Raw genomic sequence first — 24,188 nt, forward strand, 5'->3', positions numbered from 1 at the left:
TTGAGGAATATGCATGCACAACACAGTTCTGCTTTGGAAAATTTTGCTCCCACAGCTATTTGTGTTTCAGAAGGTGCTGTAAGGTGTACTGAAATCTACACGCTTACTCAGAGAATCATAACACAAACGTGATGAAATATACCCTAAGCACAGAGAGCTACTGTCATTTTTACATTCTCCATCCATCACTGTGCACCCTGAAGAGCAACACCATCCATCTGCAGCAAGTCCTAAAACTTGTGGGGATTTATGGTAAACATGCAGTAATCAGTCTTGGTACACACAGTACGTGCCAAGGTTTGAGTGGCCTTTAGCCCTGTGCAGATCAGTACAGGGCTGTACCCCTGCACAGGGAGGGGAAGGACCACAGCAGGTAATTCTCCACAAAAATGCCAGATGGTAAGAGCAGAGTCTGAGCAAAAAGCAACCAACCCAAAAAAACCCCCAAAACCAACTGAGTTTGCATGGCCAGGTTTTGGTAGAGGTGGGGGGCTATGGGGGGGCTTGTCTGAGAAGCTGCTCCTTGTCCAGGAGAGCCAATTCCAGCTGGCTTCAGGACTGACCCAAGGCTGGCCAGGGCTGAGCCCATCAGAAATAGTGGTAACACCTCTGTGACAAAATACTGAAGAAGGAAAACCCAAAAAGGGTTATTGGGCAGATGTAACTGCAGCCAGAGAAGGACCAAGAACATGTGAGAGAATCAACTCTGCAGACACCGAGGTCAGTGAGAAAAGAGAAGGAGGAGGTGCTCCAGGCACCAGAGCTGAGATTCCCCTGAATCCCATGAAGACCATGGTGAGGCAGCTGTGGCCCTGTAGCCCATGGGGATGCAGAGATTGACCTGCAGCCCTGGAAGAAACCACACCAGAAGAAGTGGATGCCTGAGAGGAGGCTGTGACCCCACGGAACAGGCTCCTGGCAGGACCTGGAGACCCATGGAGAAAGGAGCCCATGATGGAGCAGGTTTCCTCACAGGACTTGTGACCCTGTGGGGGATCCACACTGGAGGCAGGCTGTGCTTGAGGACTGCACCTGTGGAGAAGTGATCCGTGCTGCAGCAGTCAATGGAGAAGTGCAGCCCAAGGGATGGACTCAGGATGGAGGAGTCTGTGAAGGACTGTCTCCCATGGGAGGGGTGCTGGAGCTGGCAGGGGACTCTTCTCCTTAAGCAGCTGCAGGAGCAACCAGTGACAAACTGACCACAACCCTCACTCCCCATCTCCCCACACTGCTGGAGGGAGCCAAAGCTCAAAACATGAGACAGAAATTTTTTACCAGGAGTAAATATGGGGCTGATGGCTCCTCCCAACTAAGAAGGCAGGCAGAAGAAGAGGCAGTAAAGAATTCAAATTCCTAGGTAATTGTAGTTCTTCTTCACACATTCTATATCTACGTCCCAAAAGTGAAAAAATGTAGTGCTAATACATTAATCAAAGAGTAGTCAGGCACTTCTTATTTCAAACTTTTTCAAACTTAACTGATTCAGACTGAACAACATTTGCTATGACATTACAGGGATGCACAAAAGTGCCTCTCAAAATAGCAGGGGCTGGAATCTCAGTAAAATTTCTTGGAATTAAATTCTGCAGAACCAACAGGCAATTCAGCCTCACTAACAGAAGGTAAATTCAGTTTATCGTGCAGTCTTTCATGATTTTATCTAAAGAAACCATTCATCCAGATAAAAACATGCTTTAAGACATCACCTGCATAAATGGTCATTACCACTGGATTAAATGGTTTAACATCTTTTAAAAGGAAAAACAAATTTCATTTCAAATTTCAGTTTCCTCCACAGGAACTTTATGGTAGCAGAAGTGATTATATATCACAATAAAGTCATGCATTCAATACAAAGGAAGACTGCTGTGAAATAGAGATCAGGTTCAAAACAATTCTAGCAATTCCAGTTAAAAGGACACATAAAAGGAATACATTAATGCAATATTCTGAACCAAATATTCATCTTAGAAAAAAATAAAGTTTGTTTCATTACTAAAATTTCAATGTTTTGAGGAACACATTACAAGTTTATAATCTAGAAAAGCAAATTCCTGTAAATGGTGTTAAAAGGACTTAGGAAAAAAATTAACTGAAGGAAGTAGCCATGGTAAAAAAAAAAAAATCACTTCTATATATCCAGTAGATACTTTTTAAAAATACATGATTGCACTTAGGAACCTCTGAACAGCAATCTTCCAATAAAAATACCAATAAAAAGCTGAACACCAATTTTCCTGATGATTTGAACCACTATAAAAAAGTCAATAAATGAAGCAAACAAGTTAGGTATTGAAAATCCACATGCAAAAGATTAAATTAAAAAATGAAAAGGGCATGACTATATTCAAATTCCAGAATTAGTATTCTGTTTTCATTTAATGAAGTTACAATTAAAGTTCTAGAATTAGAGATTTTCTGTTTAGTGTTTGCCCTAGCTCATGCCTGTGACTATCCATAGCAGTAAACCTTGTAATTAGGGAAAAGATAGGGAGGACAAAGCAATTAGAAATAAGCTTAGCAGAAAAACAGGATCCAACTGTGCCTCTGGCATTAAAAGCAAATTCCCATAGGCAGGATGCAAAAGATAATCAATATTTCCATATATTTTTTTAACTTATACAGAAATATACAATAATATCACTTCTTGTAAAAACTTATGATGATTAGATAATCAAAGTACAAGACGGATATAATTCAAGAAAGGTAAGATCATACACAGTATAAAAACTAAACAAAGGTTGTAAAATTTAAAGAAGTTTCCATACAAGTTCCCATAACCATACAAGGTTATGAATTTTAGAAGTTGTCTCAGACTCAAAAGGAATATGTTTAGGGCAAATTAATAAAATGAAATAACCAATCATGTGGACCAATCAATAACTGCAGCCTAATTTCAACAGAAACTGTCACACTCGCTGATTGCAATCTCTAATGGCACTTAAATCAAACCAGCAAAGTGGTGAATTGATTCTATCTTTTCTTCTGTTTTTGTCTTTTTTTTAACAGAGAGTTATTGAGAGTTTCAGAAAACCACTGACTACTAAGTCTCACTGGACACAAGAGCATCAAAGACAATACAGCAGCACAAGGAACAAGACTATCAACAGAAGTGTGAGCTCCTAATAATGGGGTGCTAGCAGTTATGAATTCTCAAGTTAATAATCTTACTATGGAGAATAAAGAAACATGCAAAGCATACTAAAAATCTAACTTTCTTGGAGATTATTCTTGAAACTGATACCACTAGTTGAGAGAATAATTCCAGAGAAAGTATTGGTATTTCGATTGTTCAGAGAAATTGGTATTTCAATTGTTTCAGCCCGTCCTGATGAGGTCTTGGTGTACCATATGCAAACACACATTTGTTGAATGCAACACCTCAGCAACCAAAGCACTCACAGTTAACACAAGCCTCAGCACCTTACAGGATGATCTGTGCATATTAAGCACAGTTCAACTCAAACCATGATTCCCTGACTCGGATGTCAAACATCTCCCCATGAATGGGACACGTTCTTTCCAAGTCTGAAATCAGAACCCCATTTCTCACCAGTACTGCCCACTCTGTAACACCAACATTAGTGTCATTTTATTGGTGGGTAGCAGAAGTGATTCTTGCTGAGTACAATGAGAACTGTCATTATTTAACCCTGTATGTTCCTGCTGGAATTAGGTATTTTCTAACACATCAACAGAAAGGGAAGGTCAGAGAACATAACAAAACAACCTGCTAATAAGGCAAACTATAAATGTATGAAGTGTGAGCTGTAATTTCATAACTACCAGTTTTAAATGCTTACAGGTTCAGTGTCAGCTCAGCATACACAAGTGAATTTTGAAAGAAAGACTTTCTAAAACTTCTCAAGTTGTTAAATACACCTCAATTAAGGAAAATTTACTGGAGTATCACTGGCACCTGAATCAAAATTTAAGTACAAAACTCTAAGCCTTTCTCCATATGAAAACCTTCAAGTATTCTAGGATTTTACATTACAGGAAAAAATACCAAGAGTGGTTGATAATTATAGAATTTATACCATTATAAAGCTCCTGTATATATAGTGGAATGATTACATCATGAAATTTTGACATAAGTAACTGAAGTGGAAGAGAAAAAACACATTGACTTACTTTTTCTGTAGTTACAGTAAGAGATGGAACCAAAGATGGGGAGGACTCCGACTGCTTCTTATATTTTTGCTTGTGTTTATCTTTCTCTTTATATTTCTGTAAGTTGTAAAGACAATAAAAACTAAGTTCAGCTTCACCTTTAATATAATCCAATCTATATTGCATTAAGTGTTATCAAAACTGAAAAGATATGGCAATAATGTCCTGTGCTATTTGGAAAACTCATTAATGCTCTGAATATTTTATAATGTAATTTTATAAAGTAAATCAAGTATTTATATTTGTTTTCAAAGTGCATCAACTGAAATTGTTCAATAATAACCAGAATTTATGAATGACCCACTGTTAGTATAACCCATCTTTACAATAATCACTTAATCAACAAAAGAAACTGAACTAAAAACAGAGACATGGCTTCTGTTTCAAAGATACTCATTCATGTTCCACCAAAGATTTCTATCTGCATCTCTGCACCTGCACAGTATTTTTTGTTGGGATACTAATGTAAATTAATGCAAGGTTTTAGCTTTGGCTCCCCTACTGACATCTCCATGCATAAGAATGGGAAATCTGATTTAGATTTCATTTCCAAAAAAGGGACATACATTTTACAGACTAAATAAGTACTTTCCATGGTAAACTGAATAAAATATCAAAGCTATACAAATCAAATGTGCTTCCTAAAAGAGCTGAGAAAGTAATCAGTTTTTTAATTTTTATTTCTTAAACATGAATGAAGCATTGGCAGTGTGAATAAAATTGTGCCAACTGAGAGAAAATAACTTCTTATCCCAGAGCCTTTATAGCATAACAGAAGTCTTTCATACTGGCAGAAATCAATTTCTGGAGGATTACAGAATCAGACATAAATTGTATTTGTTTGAATAGTTTAGACAAATACTTTACAAAAACAGTGAGTCTGACAAAACTAACAATTAAACTCAGAACACAGAAGTTCAGTATTTTTTCCAGTCTAATCATAAACAAGTCATTTTTTCTTAGCAATGTAATATGGTTTCCTTAGACAGTCAGTGTCAGAAGATGCAAAGAAACAGAAGATGCAGCTGGGAAGGAAAGTTACTTAAAGCTAGTGGCACTCAAGTATTTAATTTCTTTAATTATATATTTGTGGAATTTTTGTGAACTAACACAAAACTCTGCAGAACAGCACAATGCATAGCTATTTGTTCAGACTGCTTCTACAGAGAGCTAGTAAAAAACATGCAACCATATGGATTGACAAAAGGGGTTCAAAAATCCCATTGAGCAGCTTGATGTGTAAGTCTAAATAGCCATATGAAAACTCAGTAACTGTTCTGAATCTTAAAAACCACCCATGCTGATCTTTCTCTATCAAAATGATTGTCCAAACTTTCAAAAGAACATCATTTGTTCAACAGCAACTGCCCAACCACTCTCACCAAGCACCAGGACAATATGTGCATGCTCTATTCAGGTATGACCCAGTATCACCTTTCTATTTCTGTCACAATGGAAGAAATATCAGAAACTTATTTCATGGAATCAGCCTGAGAGAGTAAAAGAATGAATTTTTAAGTTCTTCAGTAAAGTAAAACTGGTTAACTGACAACCTAGATGCAAAGCTGAAAGCAAAACACGTTTATCTCTACTTTTATGAACTGTAAATATCAGGTGACTGACTCAGAGATCACCTTGTCTCTAACCAGCCCAAATCCATTTAACTAAACTAGTTTTGCCAGGAATGAAATACAGTTTAACCAACAAAGTTAATAAATCAAATAAAAAAACTATCAGCATCAAAATATTATGTAAAACTATACTTGCTAGATATGATACATAAAGTCCTTTTAATCCTTGTACACTTCTTAAAACCCAAAGACAAGTACACTTTAAAAAGCTGATGGGGATTTCTAGGTCTGAGGTTTTTACACACTCAAGTGAACTTGGGGTTTTTTTATCCACTCTGCCATATGGATAGAAATATGGAGGTTTTCCCTTCATAATACAGTGAGCAGGTGTCATAATTACAATGGCATACACCACAAGGTAGGTTTTAAATTTTTTAAACCTAATATAGGCTTGTTGAAGGAGCTTTAGATCAGGGAGGCTGTGTTTGTTTTGTGTTTTTCTCAAGGAGAGACTGTTTGTTTGTCTCTTTTTGCACCTGGAAAACATTTTAGAAAGGGAAAAAACCCCACTATGAAGAGGAAGGATTCAAATGCACTGCACAGTCTTTTCAATAATATCTTAAATGTAACAATCCCCAAGGTGCTACACACACTAACAGAAAAGCAAGCAGGAATCAAGGAAAAACAGAAGCATCTACACCAAGACTGCCAGGTTACCCATTGTTTCTGCTGATATAAAGACTTTCACCAGTGCTAAGCTACCAAATTTACTACATCATCAGTGGATGTGTTTAGAAAAACTTGAGTAACAATTTCACTGAACCCCAGAGAAATTTCAAGAAGGAAGCTATGGAATGGCTAACCAATGCCTGAGTTTCTTTGGCTTTTATCATTCTACTGGGATCCTAAAGAATGTTTTTATTTATAATTTTGGAGCCAAGGGGCAATGACTTTAATACACTTTAGGATGAAACTTCACAACAATAACAGTAAACAATAAGAAAACTTGTAAATTAACATCTTTTCTCTTGACTTTTCTAGTGTTCTTTTATTTCCCATGGTAATTTCATCTAAAAGGCAAAGAACAATAAAATTCTGACCAAAGGAACACTTAGGAGGACTTCAAATCACATTTTGTAACACACTGAAATCAACAGCAGTCCCTACACATAAGGAGGTGTCAGGAAGGACAAGGGACACAAGAACAGCAGAAGGAAGAGGACATAAACAGCTCAGTGTCTGGAAAGAATACACTTGATTTCTGTAAAGTAAAGCATCAGCAATCACATCAAATTCCTCCCCCAGATCCAAACCACCAAGACAAAGTTTGCCAGGACAGCTTACCAAGGTTACAGCTTTCCACTGAAAGCCACTGCAGGAGTAACCCTTTCAAAGGCCTTCTGCATCCAAATACCTCAATCACAAGACATCTACTGTCCTTAACTCTACATTTCCTCCTTCTTTTAGGTTATACCTCCTCTCACAATTTTTTTCCTTTTTTCCTTTTCTTTTATTATCTTTTTTCTTCCCAAGGAAAGTTGAGAAGCATTACTTCTGAATGTGAATTGACTTCAAATGCATACAACATCAAAGAACTGGAGAACAGTGCAAGAAAATCTCTGAAAGAAATGCTCAGCTTTTACACTGATAAGAATAAAAAATTCAACAAGCTGCTGAGACTGCTGAAGAGACGTAGCTCCTACAAAATGACTTCTTGCACTTGCACCCTCTTCTACCACAAAGATGCATAAAAAGTATAAGAAGAGTTCTGAAATATCCACTTTGGAATTCAGAAAAGGATTAACAGAGGGACATGAATTCCCACAATATTTAACAAATATGACAGCTTTCAATCCAGTCTGTCTCAAAGGCCACACAAACTAACCATCTTCCCTACTGCCACAAAACCAACACACTGTTAGCTCCCAACAGAGAACTCTGCATGCTTCACTTTTTTAAGATCTCTATTCAGTCACAGCTCTAAAAAAACTCCAAAAAAAGGTAGCAACAGCTCACCAAGATAAACATTCATCCATAAAACCACATGAGAGTTCTCCATTCTAAGGAAGGTAATGATATCAAATGTCTAATCTTTTACAAGCTTTACTGTAAGGAAAATAAAGGACAGAAATTACTCTTAACAAGGACTGAAAATAATATTGCCAGTGAGTGAAAGCTAAGGGAGCATTAAAGGCAGGCAGAACACACATATCCCATTTATATACTTAGGAATGAGTTCAGATGTTCCAAACTCCTGTGCAAAGCTGATAAATGCAATCTGTACATTCTGTAAAACCAAGATTTAGCAGAAGACACAATTCCAAGGAAGAACATATCAAAAAATAAAGGGCCAACAACAAAACTGACAAAGGAAACTTTAATCTTGGTTCACAAGACCAGATTCAGGCAGCTCCTGAAATCTTTCTTACTGTAAGAAAAATAAGGCACGATTGCCATGCAGCCCTTGGGGAAGCACCTGTAACAATGCTGGTCCTGAACAACTCAAAGAGCCTGGATTTATGGTGCAGCTAAACACCAATACAAAGTGCCTCAAGTTCATGCATCATGATTAATCAGAAAGCTTTATTTCTCACCAGGGATCTCATTTTTGGCTTTTGTTTCTTACCTAAAAAATTACGTAATCCCATCTTAACTCCAACACCTACATGTTTCTAGATAACAAAACAAATATGGTGCAAAATTTCTGGAATTCTACAGCACCTGCTGTGCATTGCTTTCTTGTAGAGCAGGGGGAAGGGGAATGAAGAAGGGGATGGAAATGCATTCTGATTGTTTCTGTTTCTGCCATAAAGATTCAATCTACAAAATTATTACATAATATGACTTCACAAATACACTTTGGTTCCAATTCTTCATTTTTTTAGCTGATTTACTTGTTTTATCACTCTACATATCAACACTTGCTCGTTCCTTTTCTTTAACTTATTTTCAGAGAAACATTTGTCAGACCAGTGAAAAAGACCAGCATCTCATCAAAATATCAAATTAAGGATGCATGTGTAACTACATTTTAGCTGGGATCTGTTACCAGCAAAAGAGATATGATAAAATGTATCTTTTCAAACTTTGGACTTCAGGGTTTGGAAAAAATTAATAACACAAGTGAACAATAAATAGTTCACTTCTAATGAACTAGAATTTCTTCTAATACAGAAGAAATGAATGAGTTCAGCTTTTCCTTTAAATGGCATTAATAATTCATAACATTTCCACATGGAAGTATCATTTAACTTGTTAAAGGTATTTACACCTATTTGCAATTCATTTTTGTCTCAGGAATGCACAGCCCTCTTGAAAGGGGTTTCTACAGGAGTTTATTTGATTAAAATACATTCCAAAGTTGGGCATTTAACAGTTCACTGTTACAAAAGAAGAAAAAGGTTTTCTGATCCCACTCTCACCTTTCTCAGAGTGCTTAGTGCCAGACCTCCCGTCTGCCCACTCAAACTGCTGAACAGCAGCAACAAAAAACCAAGTGGAGAGTTTTCTGTTGTTTTAGTGAGCTACATTGTTTTTGTGAAGAATATGAAAGATGGACAGTAACAGGCATAGACAGATGCAGAACAGAGAAGCAAGAGCTCATGAGTTCAGAGAACAGGAGACTAACTTCTCTTTTGGAAGAATTAAAACACATGCACATTATCAGCAACCACCAGTGCTTACTCCTTCACGACCAAACTGCTTGGATTGACCTTGAATTACTGCATTTTTATGCCTTCTCTATTACAGAAATCCTTAACCTCCACTACCTTCGACTGTTCCAATATTTTAAACCTCAACAACATTTTAAAATCTACTTTTCTTATTGATAATTAAGCAAAATCATCTGATTGCCTAAATCCCTCATTTTTCAGCTGCTGTTTGACGTCCTCAAATAATGTTAATGTATTAGAATGCTCTATTAGCACAGAGTACTCATATCAGTTACAGATTTTCTGCACTTTGTGTCACCAAACACTGTAAATAATCCTGAGCTGTCACATCACAACTAGCATCCTCAATGGAAAGCTGTGCATAGTTCTTGCTCATCCCAAATAAGAGGCCAGATCTATCTGGCCTCTTATGTAGGACTAGTAGCTATTATATAACCATAATAATCATTGCAGAATGAAAGATGGCCACCATCCCCAAGTTTCAAACTCAAATCCTAATATATCTCATTTTTATAAGAACAGCCCTTTCTCAGGCATCCATCTAGCCAGCATTTCAAACAGTAGAACCCACAGCAGAAAAATACAGTGCAGTAGCAGTGCTGCTGCAGTCACAGTAACAAAAGGATACAGGCAAGAGATAGTTTAGAGGGAGAGGCAGGACACTACTGCCAGCATTATTCATATACATATAGCTCTAAGCATAACACCTGTTTTTAAGAACCATTCTTGATTCAATTACTTAAATACTCAAAAGCCTCACTTAAATGAGTAATGGTCATAATTTTAACCATCAATGGTAAAAAGACTCAAGAATCAATGATAAAAATGCCATCCAAAGCTTCTATAAGGTGCAAGACTACCCACACATATCCAGAATGAGCTAGTCCTTTGATACTTAACACTAAAATACACTGCTTCTGTTATTTGTAGTTTAATATTTAGTAATGGATATGTAGTGCCAAACACTTGAGTAGCACCTTCTAACTTCAAAAATGGTGCAAGATTAACTAAAACAATGCAACTATGTATTGGCAGTGCTCACCTTCATTCATTCCTATAAAAATTACAAGTTTGAATTACGTGTTATATTACATACTGTGAAATGCTCCACTGCCTGCAAGGTAACCTAAAGATACCTGTCACATACATACCATGAAATAGGCAAGCAGAATGGCATACAGAAGGAATCCATTCAATTTTCCTGTCTCAGTCAGCTTAACATCATAGCTCACCTTTAACTGCATATGGTCTACCAGAACCCAAGATATAGTATGGGTGAAATATAGAACTTCATAAAAAAGTATCAACATCACCTTCTAGAAACTGTTACAAAGTACTAGTAATCTTGTATTAATCCAGAATCCAAAGCCAAGAAAAAGAAATTTCAAAGCACCTTCTACTTCTGCATCTCTCACAGGGATAGCTATAGAATTGAATCATGCTGGTTGTGAATGGTATAGAGTTAATTTACTTCACCTAGTTTGTGTGGGGCTGTGTTTTGGACTTGTGCTGAAAACAGTGTTGATAACAAGGAATGTTCTCACTTTTGCAGAGCAGCCCTTATACAGGGCCAAGGCCCTTTCTGCTTCTCACCCCACCAGGATGTGCATGGAGGTGCACCAGAACCTGGGAAGGGACACAGCCAGGACAGCTGACCCTAAATGACCAAAGATATCCCACACCACAGGACAACACACTCAGTATATAAAAGTCAGGGAAGAAGAAAAAAGGTGGGATGTTCAGTGACAGCATTTATCTTCCCAAGTAACAGCTACAACTAATGGAGCCCAGCATTCCTAGGGATGTCTGAACACCTGCCCATGGGAAGTGGTGAATGAATTCCTTGTTCTGCTTTGCTTGCATGCACATTTCTGCTTTACCTATTAAACTGTCTTTATATCAACCCACAAGTTTTTTCACTTTCACCCTTCTGATTCTCTCCCCTATCCCATAACGGAGGACAATGAGCAAGTGCCTGTGTGAGGGTGAGCTGCTGGCTGGGGGTTTTATTTTCTTTCACAGTAAAAGAAAAAGACTAAAATGTGTACTTTGAGATGGAAAAAGACAGCTGTAACCTAAGCAGCCTTACAAAATTCTACGTCTTGCAGACTAATTTTTAGGTTTACCTGAGGTGGAATGCTTGTCATTTTGATCTTATAATAATTAACTAATCCCAGCTGACAAGCTTAATGCTACTGAGGTGTTTGCTGTGCTAATGCATACTAAAAGCATTACTCTTTTGTCAGTAATATATATAATGTGTTACTGTAAGGTTAAAAAGATATGAGGGAGTCAAATCAGTAATTCCATGGTAATCTTGAGAATTGAGACAGGAAGTTCCTACTTTCTCTCTTAATAAAATAAAAGAAAATATAAATTAAAATGAGCTTATATTCTTAAGTATTTTTTCTTGACCTCAACAAGAGATCATTGTGCTGGTGCCAGCTCCAGTAAATGTCATGCAGTTGATTATCAGGATGACAGTTGTATACACAGAACACTGCACAAGTTGACAGAGAATTTTAGTGAGCAACAAGTCAAACTAGACTGTCACTTTTCCTCTTAATCCTGCAGATAAAAATATCTATTACTAAATACACTCAGAGTAGCTTTCTAATGAAATTTTGTTTACACAGCCACATGCTGTCAGTATTCCCAAACAGTTAGACTTCCAACAGAATTTGACATGAAGAGATGTATTAAAAAAGAAAAGACTACACTCCTATGAAAGTCAATACAGAACAGGTGTCCAGAAAGAGAAACACTCTTCACTGGCAACAACAGTAAAGAAGGAAGGACAAAAATATATCTCTTTTCAAACCCATGGAACCCAAAAATTCAGTTTTAGGAAACAGAAACTGGGTTCTGCATCTTAGATAGATATTACTGTGTCTATACACTGAAATACACGTGGTTTATATTTATTGGTCAGCTTTTAGAGGTGTTTCAGAGGCATGCTTCTTTCCCTCTGACTAAACAGAATTTAGAGTAAGTTAACACAGACACACATCACCATTTGCATCTATACCACACAGTTCTTATTCAAATAATATTTATCTAGTATTACTTCAATTACTAAAATTGAAATAATTTTGAAGTGGTTGCAAACCACTTTTCTTCTAGTTATCTTTAGCATTCTTACAATTTTGCTTCGGACATTAAGAGCAGTTGAAAGGATTAAACAGTCAAATATACTAAACTGATTAACAAAACTTACAAATGTAATAAAAATGCAATGGGATACTACATTACTGAGATGAGTCTGGAGCTTTTTTCCCCCCTAAAAAGTTACAGAAAACCCCCAATGTTCAAGTAGCATCATTTAGTTTATGAAATGAGGCAATTCAGAGGAATGACACAATTAGAATCATCTTTAAAACACTCTATACAGCACTATAAAGTGACTCCTTGAGACTAAAACAAGATTTTTTTTGTTGTTGTTCTTCAAGATACAAAAGAAACTACTGTCTATGCACTGAATGGTAACCCAAAAACCTGCAATCTGATCCTATTTTTACCACAGAATCTTCTGTGACGCATGGCAGGTCCATTTTGCCGTTGGCAGTTTATTTACAGAGAACAGGACGGGGTTGCTAGGAGAGCGTTTTGAGCTATTTATTTTTTAGCACTGTTCACAATTCTGCTGTATCTGAGGCTTGTCTCTTACAACCTTCCTAAAACTCCCTGATTTTATAAATTCCCACACATTTTACCTTTTCCCAGTCAGTTGTGCAGACAGTGAGGAAATGCCCCGGGAACACTTGATCTGAGCGTTTACAACGCGCCTTGTAACAGTTCACACAGCTCATTAAACTCATTAAAAAGCATGCAGCACCTTTCTCCCAAATGAAATTCACTGTCCTGACACATGAGCACAGGCTCCTGCACAGCACACTGGTGATGTCTGGGCAGTTCCAAACCAGCACACAGCCTATGGGAACTCTCAATGCAGAGACATGGTTTAAATCTCCCCTTCCCATGGGCATACCAACCAAACTCCCAGCTACAGTGGAACACAGCGAGTGTGTCTCACTGCCAAATCCTGTTCTAAGGTGTTCCAGTTTCTACCCACAGAATCAGAAAAGCTGTCATGTTTCTTTAAGAACAACAAAAGCAGCAAAAGGTGCCCACGATGCATTAGTAGCTCAGTGTTTATCCTGGCTCCTGCATTTTAGGTTCTCCTCTGATGCTCTCCAACTTCTATGATAGTGACAAGAGGCCCTTTGTTACTATTTTATGCTTTTTGCCTCTTCAATCACTTCTTAGACATCTGCAGTCTTCAGTCACAAGCCCATTTTTGTTTAATTTACATTATATAAGCCACTACAGCAGAGTTTTAAATTCTCTCTTCCAGGTCAGCTCAGACCAAAGCACTTCTAGTAGAAAAGGCACCTGTGTAATTCAGCTGCTATACAGTAGTTAATTACTACATAATATAGTCACATTTTTCAGAAGTCATAAACATATAAAGCTAGTAATGTTGCCTAATTTTCGTGCTAGTGGCAAAAAAAGACTTTTATTATACAAAGGTCAATTCCAGATATGTTTAGTTCCTTCTTTAGTCCTTCCAAATATAAGACTGCCAATAACATTAGAGAAAGGCATTCTTCCATAGCCTCATGGTGGCCTAAGTTTTCCCATGAAAGCCTGAGTAAGTACCTGGGCCCTGAAGAAAAGGGATATTATAATGGAATGTCAAGTGACATACTACCAATTCTCTTTAGAAGGGACACAGCCTCATCACTAAATCATTTCAAAGTAGCATCTTTGCCACAGAAACTAACAATGCTTAGGCAGTAGTAATCAGAATATAATGAAGTTATTTATTCTGTAGCTTCAACATCATCATGAAAATTAAATCATACATAAGGTTTGGTTTAAATTGTTCAGGGTTTTTTTTATTATTATACCCTTACATATTAGCTACCAATTTTGTTGGCAGCATGCCCAGAAGAGACTAAATACACTATGGAAGGGAAACACAGGCTTTCAGCTGAGCCTGTTTGTAAAAATTACAGTTACCTATATTAACATTTTCAGACCCACTGTTTCTTACTGCAGTGTAATATTTCACATGCACAAATGGACAGCTTTTGAGGTTTTAGCAAGAAAAGTGGTTCCAAACCACAACTTGTACAGCTACTGCTTGGCAAAACAGAAAGCTTTAATGATGCCTACAGATCAGATTATCCAAATTTCCAAAGAATGAAGATGAAAGATACAGCAGAAACTACAGTGGTCTTGAGGGGGATTTGGGCGCCCCACCCACACAAACACTACTGTATCAGTGAAGAAAGATATAAATATTTACTATAATATGACAAAAATCTAGATTCTCATGTGATTTACAAAAGAGGAAATAAGGAAAGCCACCCTAAAAAACTGCCCTACTCCTCCAAGATATTTAATACAGTTTATCAAATAAACAGCATAAGATGAAAAAATAGCTGACACCATTGACTGAACACGCTCAGTTTGAAAGTCCCTCCAAGTGTACCCTGTAGATTACACAGGTATGACCTGGGAAGCACAGTATCTTTAGTAAAATTCATTTAAGAAAAACAGAAAGTAAAACCCACAATAAGACAAAAAAACCAAAAACCCACCAACTTACAAGTTTTGTCAATGTGAGTAAAAATCCGTGCACGCACTTTGATAAAATATGACCTAAAATATGCCAGTAGTGAAAAACTAAGAAGAAAACATGGCAAATATTAGTAAGGGTTTACCATGCAGCTAATTCTGTAGTGTGTAATTCAAAATTGGTTTTTCTACCGACATGTAACTAAGAAAAAAGAAGTCTGCCAAAACCCCATACTTTTATTATTTTAGCCCTAAATTTAGATTTAGAGGTTCAACTAGATAAAGACACAACCAGATATGTGCATTACCAGATAAAGACAGAATGATTCACGTACACCATTAAACAAGTCTAAAGATTAGATTTTTTCTAAGATTATCCAAGAACAACTGGCAATCAATATCCATCCAAAATGGAAGGGATCTTAAAAATCCAAATCAAATATTAAGGAGACTAAGAGTCTAAAGACTGACATTTGCTATTCAATTTCCTGCTTCTATAAATATAGCTCCTTTGTATAATACACATTTGATCAAAAGATTCTTTGATTCTAATTTCTATGTAATGATTTTTAATAATGGAAAACTAAGTTTATCCACATCCACACAAAATCCTATTAAGCTATTTGTACAGGCACGTGTGCTGGTGAGCAGTTCTGTATGTATTCTTAGAGGCCTAAAAAAAGTGCCAAAGCATATTTGCATTATTGTGTCTGTTATCACCCTCAGTTGAATTTAGATGACAAATTTCCTACAGACAACTGTTAATGCAGCAGTGATTAAAACCTAAAAATAATAATCATCATAGATTTCAAATTATTTTTTAATAATATGCAAAGTCAGATCATTAAAAGAGTATGGCAACATTAGAAATCAGCAGTTATGTTCTTCGTACCCTCACAGCAATATTTCCCAGGTGAGTAAGAAGGTATTTTGCCAGCACAGTGGGCTTGACCACTGGTACCAGTAAAATGTGTCAAGAAGAGATGTCAGTTCTTTGATGAGAGGAAGATATAACAGGTTGAAACATAAGGAATTAGATGCACGTGTTTATCCACACAGTTGCTAAAATCTGTACTGCTGGTTTTCTTCTTCGTGTAGTCACAAAGAGTATACAAGAAAAGCTCTAACAGAAAATTAAAGCAAAGCAAGCTGCATGGAACAGCCTTCCCAATGGATATGTTTCAGTATCACAAAACTGAATGCAAACAGAAATAGAGAAGTGCATGTACGAATGCACCTGAAGAGGTTTCCAATTGGATGCCAGTACCTCTGGTTTATCACCTGTTATTTATTATTCAGTGCTTCAGAACAAGATTTTCTTCACGCTTTTCAGCCAAAATTAAATTTACCAGAAAGGGCTACTTTTAAGCAGATGTGCCACATAATTAGCAACGACAAATCCACTTACTTTTTTCTCCTTCTCATGATGTTTATCCTGAGAGTGAGAGGAAGAATCACTTAAACTTTGATCATATGACCTATTAGATCCCCGTTTGCTCTTTTTCTAAAAAGAGAAAATATATTTATGGACAGAGAAAAGGAACCATTTGAATAAATAAAAAGTATAAAGCATTTCCACTGACAAGATGCTTTACTGCTTGAGGAAAAAAACTTCATTGCTTCAGTTACTGGAAAGCTGACTAATTACTGACACTAAAATTCACAAGGACTACTGAATATATACCAGGAAAAAAGCCTGTCCCTGTATCAACTTTTACACCTCCCACAAATTTGCAAGATATGCTTTCCACAGAGAAATGAAATATGCCACTTTTTAAAGGTTAAAAGATGCTAGACACATTTTCAAGTTTTCATAACATAAAACAAAAAAGATGCTGCTCAAATGAGTATCCCATGAAACCACAGTAATGCCCTGACACATGCTTGAAGTGCATTGTAAGGTGACTTCATGATTTATTTATTATTCAAGCGATCTGTCTGGTATATTTTCATTAAAATGGATTAAAAACCAGGATAAAGAATGCTACAGTCATGTCTGTGATTATAAGTGGCAGATGTAATTGCCTGTATTTCTGTAATGTCTGAGAACCTAGTTCAGGACTGCAAATACTTTATGCTAGGCCAGTGTTCTAAATGTTGGTTTTCTTGTAACTGAGGAAGCATTTAAAGACACTTCAGGCCACTCTTTTGTCAACCAGTTTTCAGTAGAACACCCACCATCTTCAGCAGTAAATACTAAGCATCTGTATTTACCAGGCATTAACAGTCATAACAAACTTAAAGAAAAATTGAAACACTTAAAACAATCTTGTCAGTTTTTACTGTTCTTACCACCACAGCTTTGTAATGGAAACCTAACTAATTGTATGTCAAATATAGAGTTATGTCTTTATCATAAAACTTGGGTTTTAAATAAACATACCTGTTCTCAATCACAGCAGCACTGCTACATTCAAATCAAAGGCACAACAGTGTAAAGGTTTGCCTTTGCCACTAAATAAGAGATCGTTTTCACTTTTTTTGTAAATACTTAGCTCAAAACAGTAAAAAAAAAATCTTAGCTTAGTAAGGGCCTAGAAAGCCCTGACTTGTCTTCATTATGAAGCAAATTCATCAGTATTCACAAAGGCACAAAACTAACCTCACCAAGCTAATCTTCTAGAAACTAAATTGTTGATTGGTCCTGTGTTTTCACCGCGCTGCAACCTAAAAGTCACACCAAGTACTCAACTTTTTTAGCAGTGAAAAATAATCTGCACGTTAAACTGTACTTACAAGCGTATTTGAACATAAGTCTGCACATTTTAGTATTAATAAATAACATTTTTAAAACATCAGTAAGCCCCTCAAGTCCACACACTCGCACATGTACATAGAAACAGATATCTGGAATTGTCAAACTATTAAAAAGTGAAAGGAAAGACTCCAGGGGTCTGATCCAAAACCTTCTGCATTAACTGAGAAATTTCAATGTTTTTCTTTTCTTGTTTGTTTTTTAAAAAATCAAACCTCAGGTCACTTCCTTAAGGTTGTGTTTCAGAGAACCTACAAGAAGGGAATACTGACTGGCTACACAGTGAGAGACAGAACAAAAGAGGTTGGGCAGAAGAGTAATAGAAGCAGAAAAATATGGAGTACTTCTTTATTCTCTAGAAGTAGTATTTTCTAGTTTATTCCAAAATGGACTGAATTCCTAGAAGGCACCTAAATAAATAGCAAAAGAAAACGTTCCAGGAACTCAATGAAAAACACCCACTAAATGTGCATGCTATTTCTGGCAGAGGGGGAAAACCCACACATCTATAAAGTAACCACTTATAAAAACACTTCCAGCTAGCACTTCTGTAACTGTGATTAAAACATTGTTTTAATGAAATACAACCTACTTTTTCGAACTACATGAAAATATTATTTCTAATGCTAATGGCAACTCAGAATAAAAAATAAGTCAGTAACATTTATTTATAGAATTTAATAAATACATACCAGTTTATTAAAATGGTATTTACAGTAGCCACAGTATTGGACATTATCTGCACCATTGCCTTCCTCTTCACAAAGAAGTCCTGCAAACTGTGCACTAAAAATAAACCAGACAACATTCAAGGAAAGCCATTTTACACCAGTTTGTACCACAATATCACAGCTGATAACATATGGTTCCTTATATCTGCAATTAGTAAGAGATTTCCACACAAATAACTTCCAGTGGCATGTGAACACACAACCGACCTTTGTAGCCCAGGGAAAAACACATATAATTCATATTTTGGCCTGTTGCCTTTTGTCAGAATCTTTAAGCCACGCACACAAGCTTACAGCTTGCACATCTACATTTACTATGCAGCTACTTGCACAAATAAATAAACAAAGCAATCTGCAATGACTCTTAACTCAAATTCAAGCAAAAAAAAATCTAAAGAAAGAACAGCTTTTAACAAAACCATACTGTAGTTCCAAAGAACTACAGTTTTTTCAGAACTTGCATACATTCGTCTCTGATTCACAATGAAAATTACTGGTTTTTTTAAATCTAACTTGAACTACATAATAAATCAAACTGTATTTACTAGTTTAAAATACTGCAGCAGGCTAATCTCTTTTTAAAAAGATCAACAATTACAAGTTGCATTGACTAGACTAATTATTACCTTACTCTAGTATAATTTTTACAAAGCAATTTTGCTTTTCACCATTTGTAATGTTGATATATTTTCCTTATCAAAACCAACTTAGATATTGACAACCCAAATATTGTTACATCTTCCATAATTTTCATTCCCACATGTCAGAGTTTAGGATTTTTCCTTTTGTTTCTTTCCCTTAGGGAACCTTCTTCCATATGTTGCTAGGAGACAACAACGACTGGGTACTTAAGAGAGAAAAAAGAAGTTGCCAAACTCGGGGGAGGAGGGCACCTGGCTGCGCTTCTCTTACCTGAGGGTTTCTCTGGGAGGGGCAGAGATAGCAGAGAATGGGGCTGGGGAAAAGGGGGCTGGGGCAGCTGCCAGCTCTAGAGAGCTCTCGGCACATGGAGGGGAGAGGCTGCAGTCGCAGTGGGGAGAATTGGTCACCACTGCGGGGTTCAGCCTCCTGCTGCCTTTCTTCTGCTGCACTGGGCCCTTGCTGGCACCATACCTCACCAAACAGGGAATCCCGCTTCCCATCTGGTAATGCTGAGGGGAAACCACGCCACTGTCCCCCATCCCTGCCCCAAGGGAATCGCTCCCTGCCCTGTTCGGGAGGCTGATGCCACTGCCCTGCCGCCCGCCCACCTTCTCCGCCACTACTCGGTCTTTGCTACACTGTGGCCCCACAGCCCCTGCCTGCCCAGACATCCCCGCGGTTTTCTGACACACATTGAGAGGAATAGCAGATTTGTCTTTACAAACAAGCTGTGGGTCTGCTGGTAGATAAAACTAGCACTGGGAGATAAAAGAAACAATGGGAAGGATTCCCCTGATTGAGGAATGAAAGAAGAAAAACCTCTAAATTCCATAAGAATTAAAAATTAAAAGGGGGGGTTATACATTAGAGGGGAATCTCTTGGTATCAGGCACTCGGGGAAGTCTCTCTCAAGTACCTCAGCCAATGGGGAAAGAGAGAAGGGAAATGCAGCCCTGAAATTAGGATAAACTGCGTCCTCCAAAAATCTGAAAGATCCCAGGGCAATGCTCCATGGCCTCTCCCTTTATTCGAATAAAGTAAAAGGACTCTTCTGTCTCCTTTTTGGACATAAACCTCTGGTGTTTGTGGATTAATTTTCCTAATGATCTCATCTACCACTCCACGAATGTGCCCGTTCCTGCCGTTCCAGCTCGCTGCTCCCGAGGGTCCCGCTGGAGCACCAGGACCGACTGTCCCAAGGGGTTTGTAAAGCAAAGCCTCTCCTCCATCCCCTCCCCTCTGCGCCAAGCCTCCATTACCGCGCCACGCTCCCCGAGCTGAGCACAGCGCCCCGGGCAGGAGCCAGCAGCGCCCCTGCCGGCCGGGCCCGGAACTGCACCCACGGAGAAATGGCCTTGAGTGAGGCGGGACCGAGCGCCTACCGTTTGTGCTTTTGTTTGTTGTTGCTGCCACCGTTTTTGTTTGTTTGTTATACAAACACAGACTACTAATGAACTGTTTTTCCTTTTCTCATATCCTTGGCTGAAAGACCCTTAATTCCAAAGTTATAATAATTCGGAGGGAGGGGGTCATACTCTCCATTCTAAGGGAGGCTGCTGCCTTCCCTGGCAGACACCTGTCTTTCAAACCAAGACACCATAATTATGCAATGTTACAGTCAAAATATACACGGGAGTATTTAAATTAAAGAAGATTATATAATGTGGTTAATTTTTACAGATTTTTAAAAATACGTTCTTGGAAAACCCAGAAATACTAAATATATGCCCATCTACAGCTGATACAAACTAGAAAAAAATAATTAAGAGGATGTCTTCAAGCAAAGATGTATTGTTTTTAAGCTCCTCTTACAAAAAAAAACATGCACTCAAACTAATTTTTCATTAGACAATCATTCTGATAATCTCAATTTAAAACACCTTGTCCTGGATTTCTGGTAGTCTTCATGTTTTTCTTCCATTTTTTTAATATTACAGAAACCTCTAATTATCTCCAGCCATACTACTACTCTCTCCAGCTAGATATCATTTTGTAGTATAGACCATGTTTTTGAACCAAAACATTCTAAAAAGTGGCAAGATAGCTGTTTTAATATTCAACTGAAAGTCTTATGCTCTTCACAGCATTCAGGGTTTTGGAATAAAGTAAGAAGATGAAAAGGACTCTTGTATGTACCCAAGTGTTTGAAAGGAAAGAGACCTTTTCATACAAGTGCTTGGATGTACACATTTTTTCACATCTGTAAGTAATCCCTTTACATGGTATGCATGCTTTGAGGAATACAATCCATTTTCACCATAAAAAGAAACTTGGCATTGATCACATGCAATGAAAAATCAGATGCTTATGAAAGAATAAAACCTGCAAAGCAGTCAAGCAATTTAAAAAAAATGAAGAGTTGCCAAGATTATCAGCAGCAAAACAATGGAATTAAACCCTTCAAGATCTCCACAAGACATACAAATTATCACTTGGGTACACTGAAGAAAATACATTTTACTGGTCATGAAGCAGCATACTGGGGCAGTCACAAAACAGGTAAACCCATAGATTATGTAGCCAGACAGCCTAGATATATCTGCCCACTACTGTGAAATAACCCCTGCTGAAATTGAAGAAACAAATAATGCCTGCAAATTTTGGAGTGGAACTCTTTTTGCTTCCTTTTACCTGTTGACATGTGGTTTAATCTAATTATCCAGCCTCTTTTAGAAGTCCATAAAGTGAAACAAACATCTCCTGAACGCAAGGAAAACTAAATATCTTAAAGTGGAATCAATCAGATGGTGGAGGACACAGCTTTTTTTCCTCCAGCAGTAACACATGAAATCTGAATAGTTCAGGATGATCTGTATCATTTAGATAAAACCAGTGAAGTGAGTTACTCCCAAATGTTTGGAAATGCATACTAGAAAGGGTGAGGCTAGTGCCTTTTTACATACAGCTCAGTAATTTTCCCACTGATTTACCACAAGTAAACATCAAAATCAGTTAGCAGGCAATGCTAAAAAACATTGTCCTCATACTCCCATATCCTATTAAACATCCTCTAAGAAAAATAAGCTAAGACCAAGAAAAAACTCCAAACTCCCCTATACTTATTCCCAGGAGCACACACCATTTAATGCCACCCAAGGGAGTATTATCAGACTGTTTCTGCAGCTCACAGCAAAATCTATGCTGCCACTGCCATATTGTTAGTAAACACTATTATAAAAACAAACCACTTTGCTGTATTTCTTTACTCAAAAGATGTTCTAAATAAGGAGCTTATTCATTACACTGTGTGAATTGATTCTTTCTGAACATCAGAGATATTAAATAATAAAATATACTTACCATGTTACGTGAAAAGCTTGTCGACATCCATGTTTATTACATGTCATACAAGCACCAGTGGCTGCTTTACTTTCTCTGCCTTGTTCATCACAAATATAGCATGTCTATCAAAGAGAAAATACTTAATTGATAAGAAGTATACAAACAAATTCTGTGTTACAGAAGATCCTAGGCTGAGAACTACTGGATTTTGCAGCTAAGCTGGTTTAAGAACTTCCTTATGAAAGTCTAATCATGCTTGTTAGCAAAAGGAGATCACCTGGTAGACTCCTGGGATTTGTGTAACACTTCACCAACGTTGAGGCAGTACAATTACTAATTTGCTTACATTTCATACCATTGTCAACCAGCCAAAGGGTTAAACAGCCAAGGGTTAGTAGAATTAGGCTTCCCAACTGTCCTTCCTTTCAAGTTTGCATTTATGTCCTTTTAAGTCTCAATAATTTTCATATTCATTTAATATAACCTGTATTTGTGGAATTCAGAAACATCAGACTGAGTGCCTAATGGTATAATATGCCATAGGGTGTGTATATACATATATATATCTACACAATTACAAAAAGTCTGCAAACTTGAAATTTTATTTGTACATTTGGTGCAAAGAATTTTCCAAGTGTCATAGCATGTTTCAATATTCATATGATGCTTAGCTACTTTTAATTAAATTGGTGTTTAACCAAACTCTGCATTGTTTGGATGACTACTTCAGTATGACTTGGACAGCCCTATGAACATCTTGTAAATTAATCCATCAAGAACCTTCTGTAAAAAAGCTTGAATGAGTATACCAAACATATTCCAACCTCCAAAACAAGCTATTTAGTACCTGGAAATCTTTTCATAGCACTTCTATTAATTTATTTCTTTTACTGGATGCCATGGCAATTTTTAATATTTTCAAAAACATTCTCAGTAAAACAGAAGAAAGAAATTTTAAATATCCAAATTCTTTCTCACTATTCAATTCTCACTTTTTCTTTTTTCAAACAAGTGGCTGATAAATATGGATACATACTGTATGGAAGCTTACTACTATAAAAGTATCACTACAACCTCTCACCAGCATTCCAGGGAGAAACATCAAGCAAAACTAAATCACTTTTCACTTTTTCCTGTCCTAATTACTGAAAGAGCATTCAGAGAGATTCTATATAATATCACATTCATGTGTAAAATTTAACAATTTTAGAAGAGATTCTTAATGAAAGTATCACCCAGTACTGAGGTGGATTAAATGTTTGTTTTTATATGAGAGAACTTTACTGAGTATTAAACATTAAGAACACTCCTACCTCTGTAGAAACCTCATTATAAGATCCTTAATGAGAAAAGAGAAACTTCTTTGTGCCAAAAAATAAAATTGTCTCTATTTTAATTGACTAATAATTTTATAACAACCTCCTTTCAGTGAGGTAGAGAATGAGTAGAATAATAAATGCAAACAACATCAATCATGGGTAGCAGAAAACATAGTAGAAAAAAATGGACCAGGAGACCACTGAAATTTTTTTACAAATTTATATAATGCAAAACCAGTCTTAAACAGGAAAATGAGTGAAATTCTGAGATCAGAACAGCCTGTTACAGAGGTTTTAAGAACAACATTTAACAGGAGGTGTCAGCTAACTAAAGCATTTTTGTTAATAAGCAAGACTTGAAGGTAGGAGAGTTATTTTTGTACAGTTTCCACACTACTTTAAAAGCTAATATATCCTAAAATCATACCCTATAACCTAACATTTAAAAGATCAGAAAG

General features: G+C 36.9%; 1 protein-coding gene across 2 annotated transcripts in view; it reads right to left on the minus strand.

Annotated features, from left to right (window-relative positions):
• Positions 1–24,188, minus strand: part of MLLT10 (MLLT10 histone lysine methyltransferase DOT1L cofactor) — a 123,884-nt gene that overhangs the window by 60,232 nt on the left and 39,464 nt on the right. For both annotated transcript variants that reach the window (XM_054273641.1, XM_054273640.1), the window contains exons 5-8: positions 22,430–22,533; positions 18,449–18,542; positions 16,410–16,505; positions 4,135–4,230 (exon numbers count right to left, since the gene is read on the minus strand). In XM_054273641.1, coding sequence (XP_054129616.1) covers positions 4,135–4,230; positions 16,410–16,505; positions 18,449–18,542; positions 22,430–22,533 — 390 coding nt within the window. The remainder of the gene's footprint in view (positions 1–4,134; positions 4,231–16,409; positions 16,506–18,448; positions 18,543–22,429; positions 22,534–24,188) is intronic.

Source organism: Melozone crissalis, unplaced genomic scaffold, assembly GCF_028551555.1.
Source record: "Melozone crissalis strain CALT ecotype California unplaced genomic scaffold, PUWL_Pcris_2 ptg000016l_1, whole genome shotgun sequence".
Classification (NCBI taxonomy): domain Eukaryota; kingdom Metazoa; phylum Chordata; class Aves; order Passeriformes; family Passerellidae; genus Melozone; species Melozone crissalis.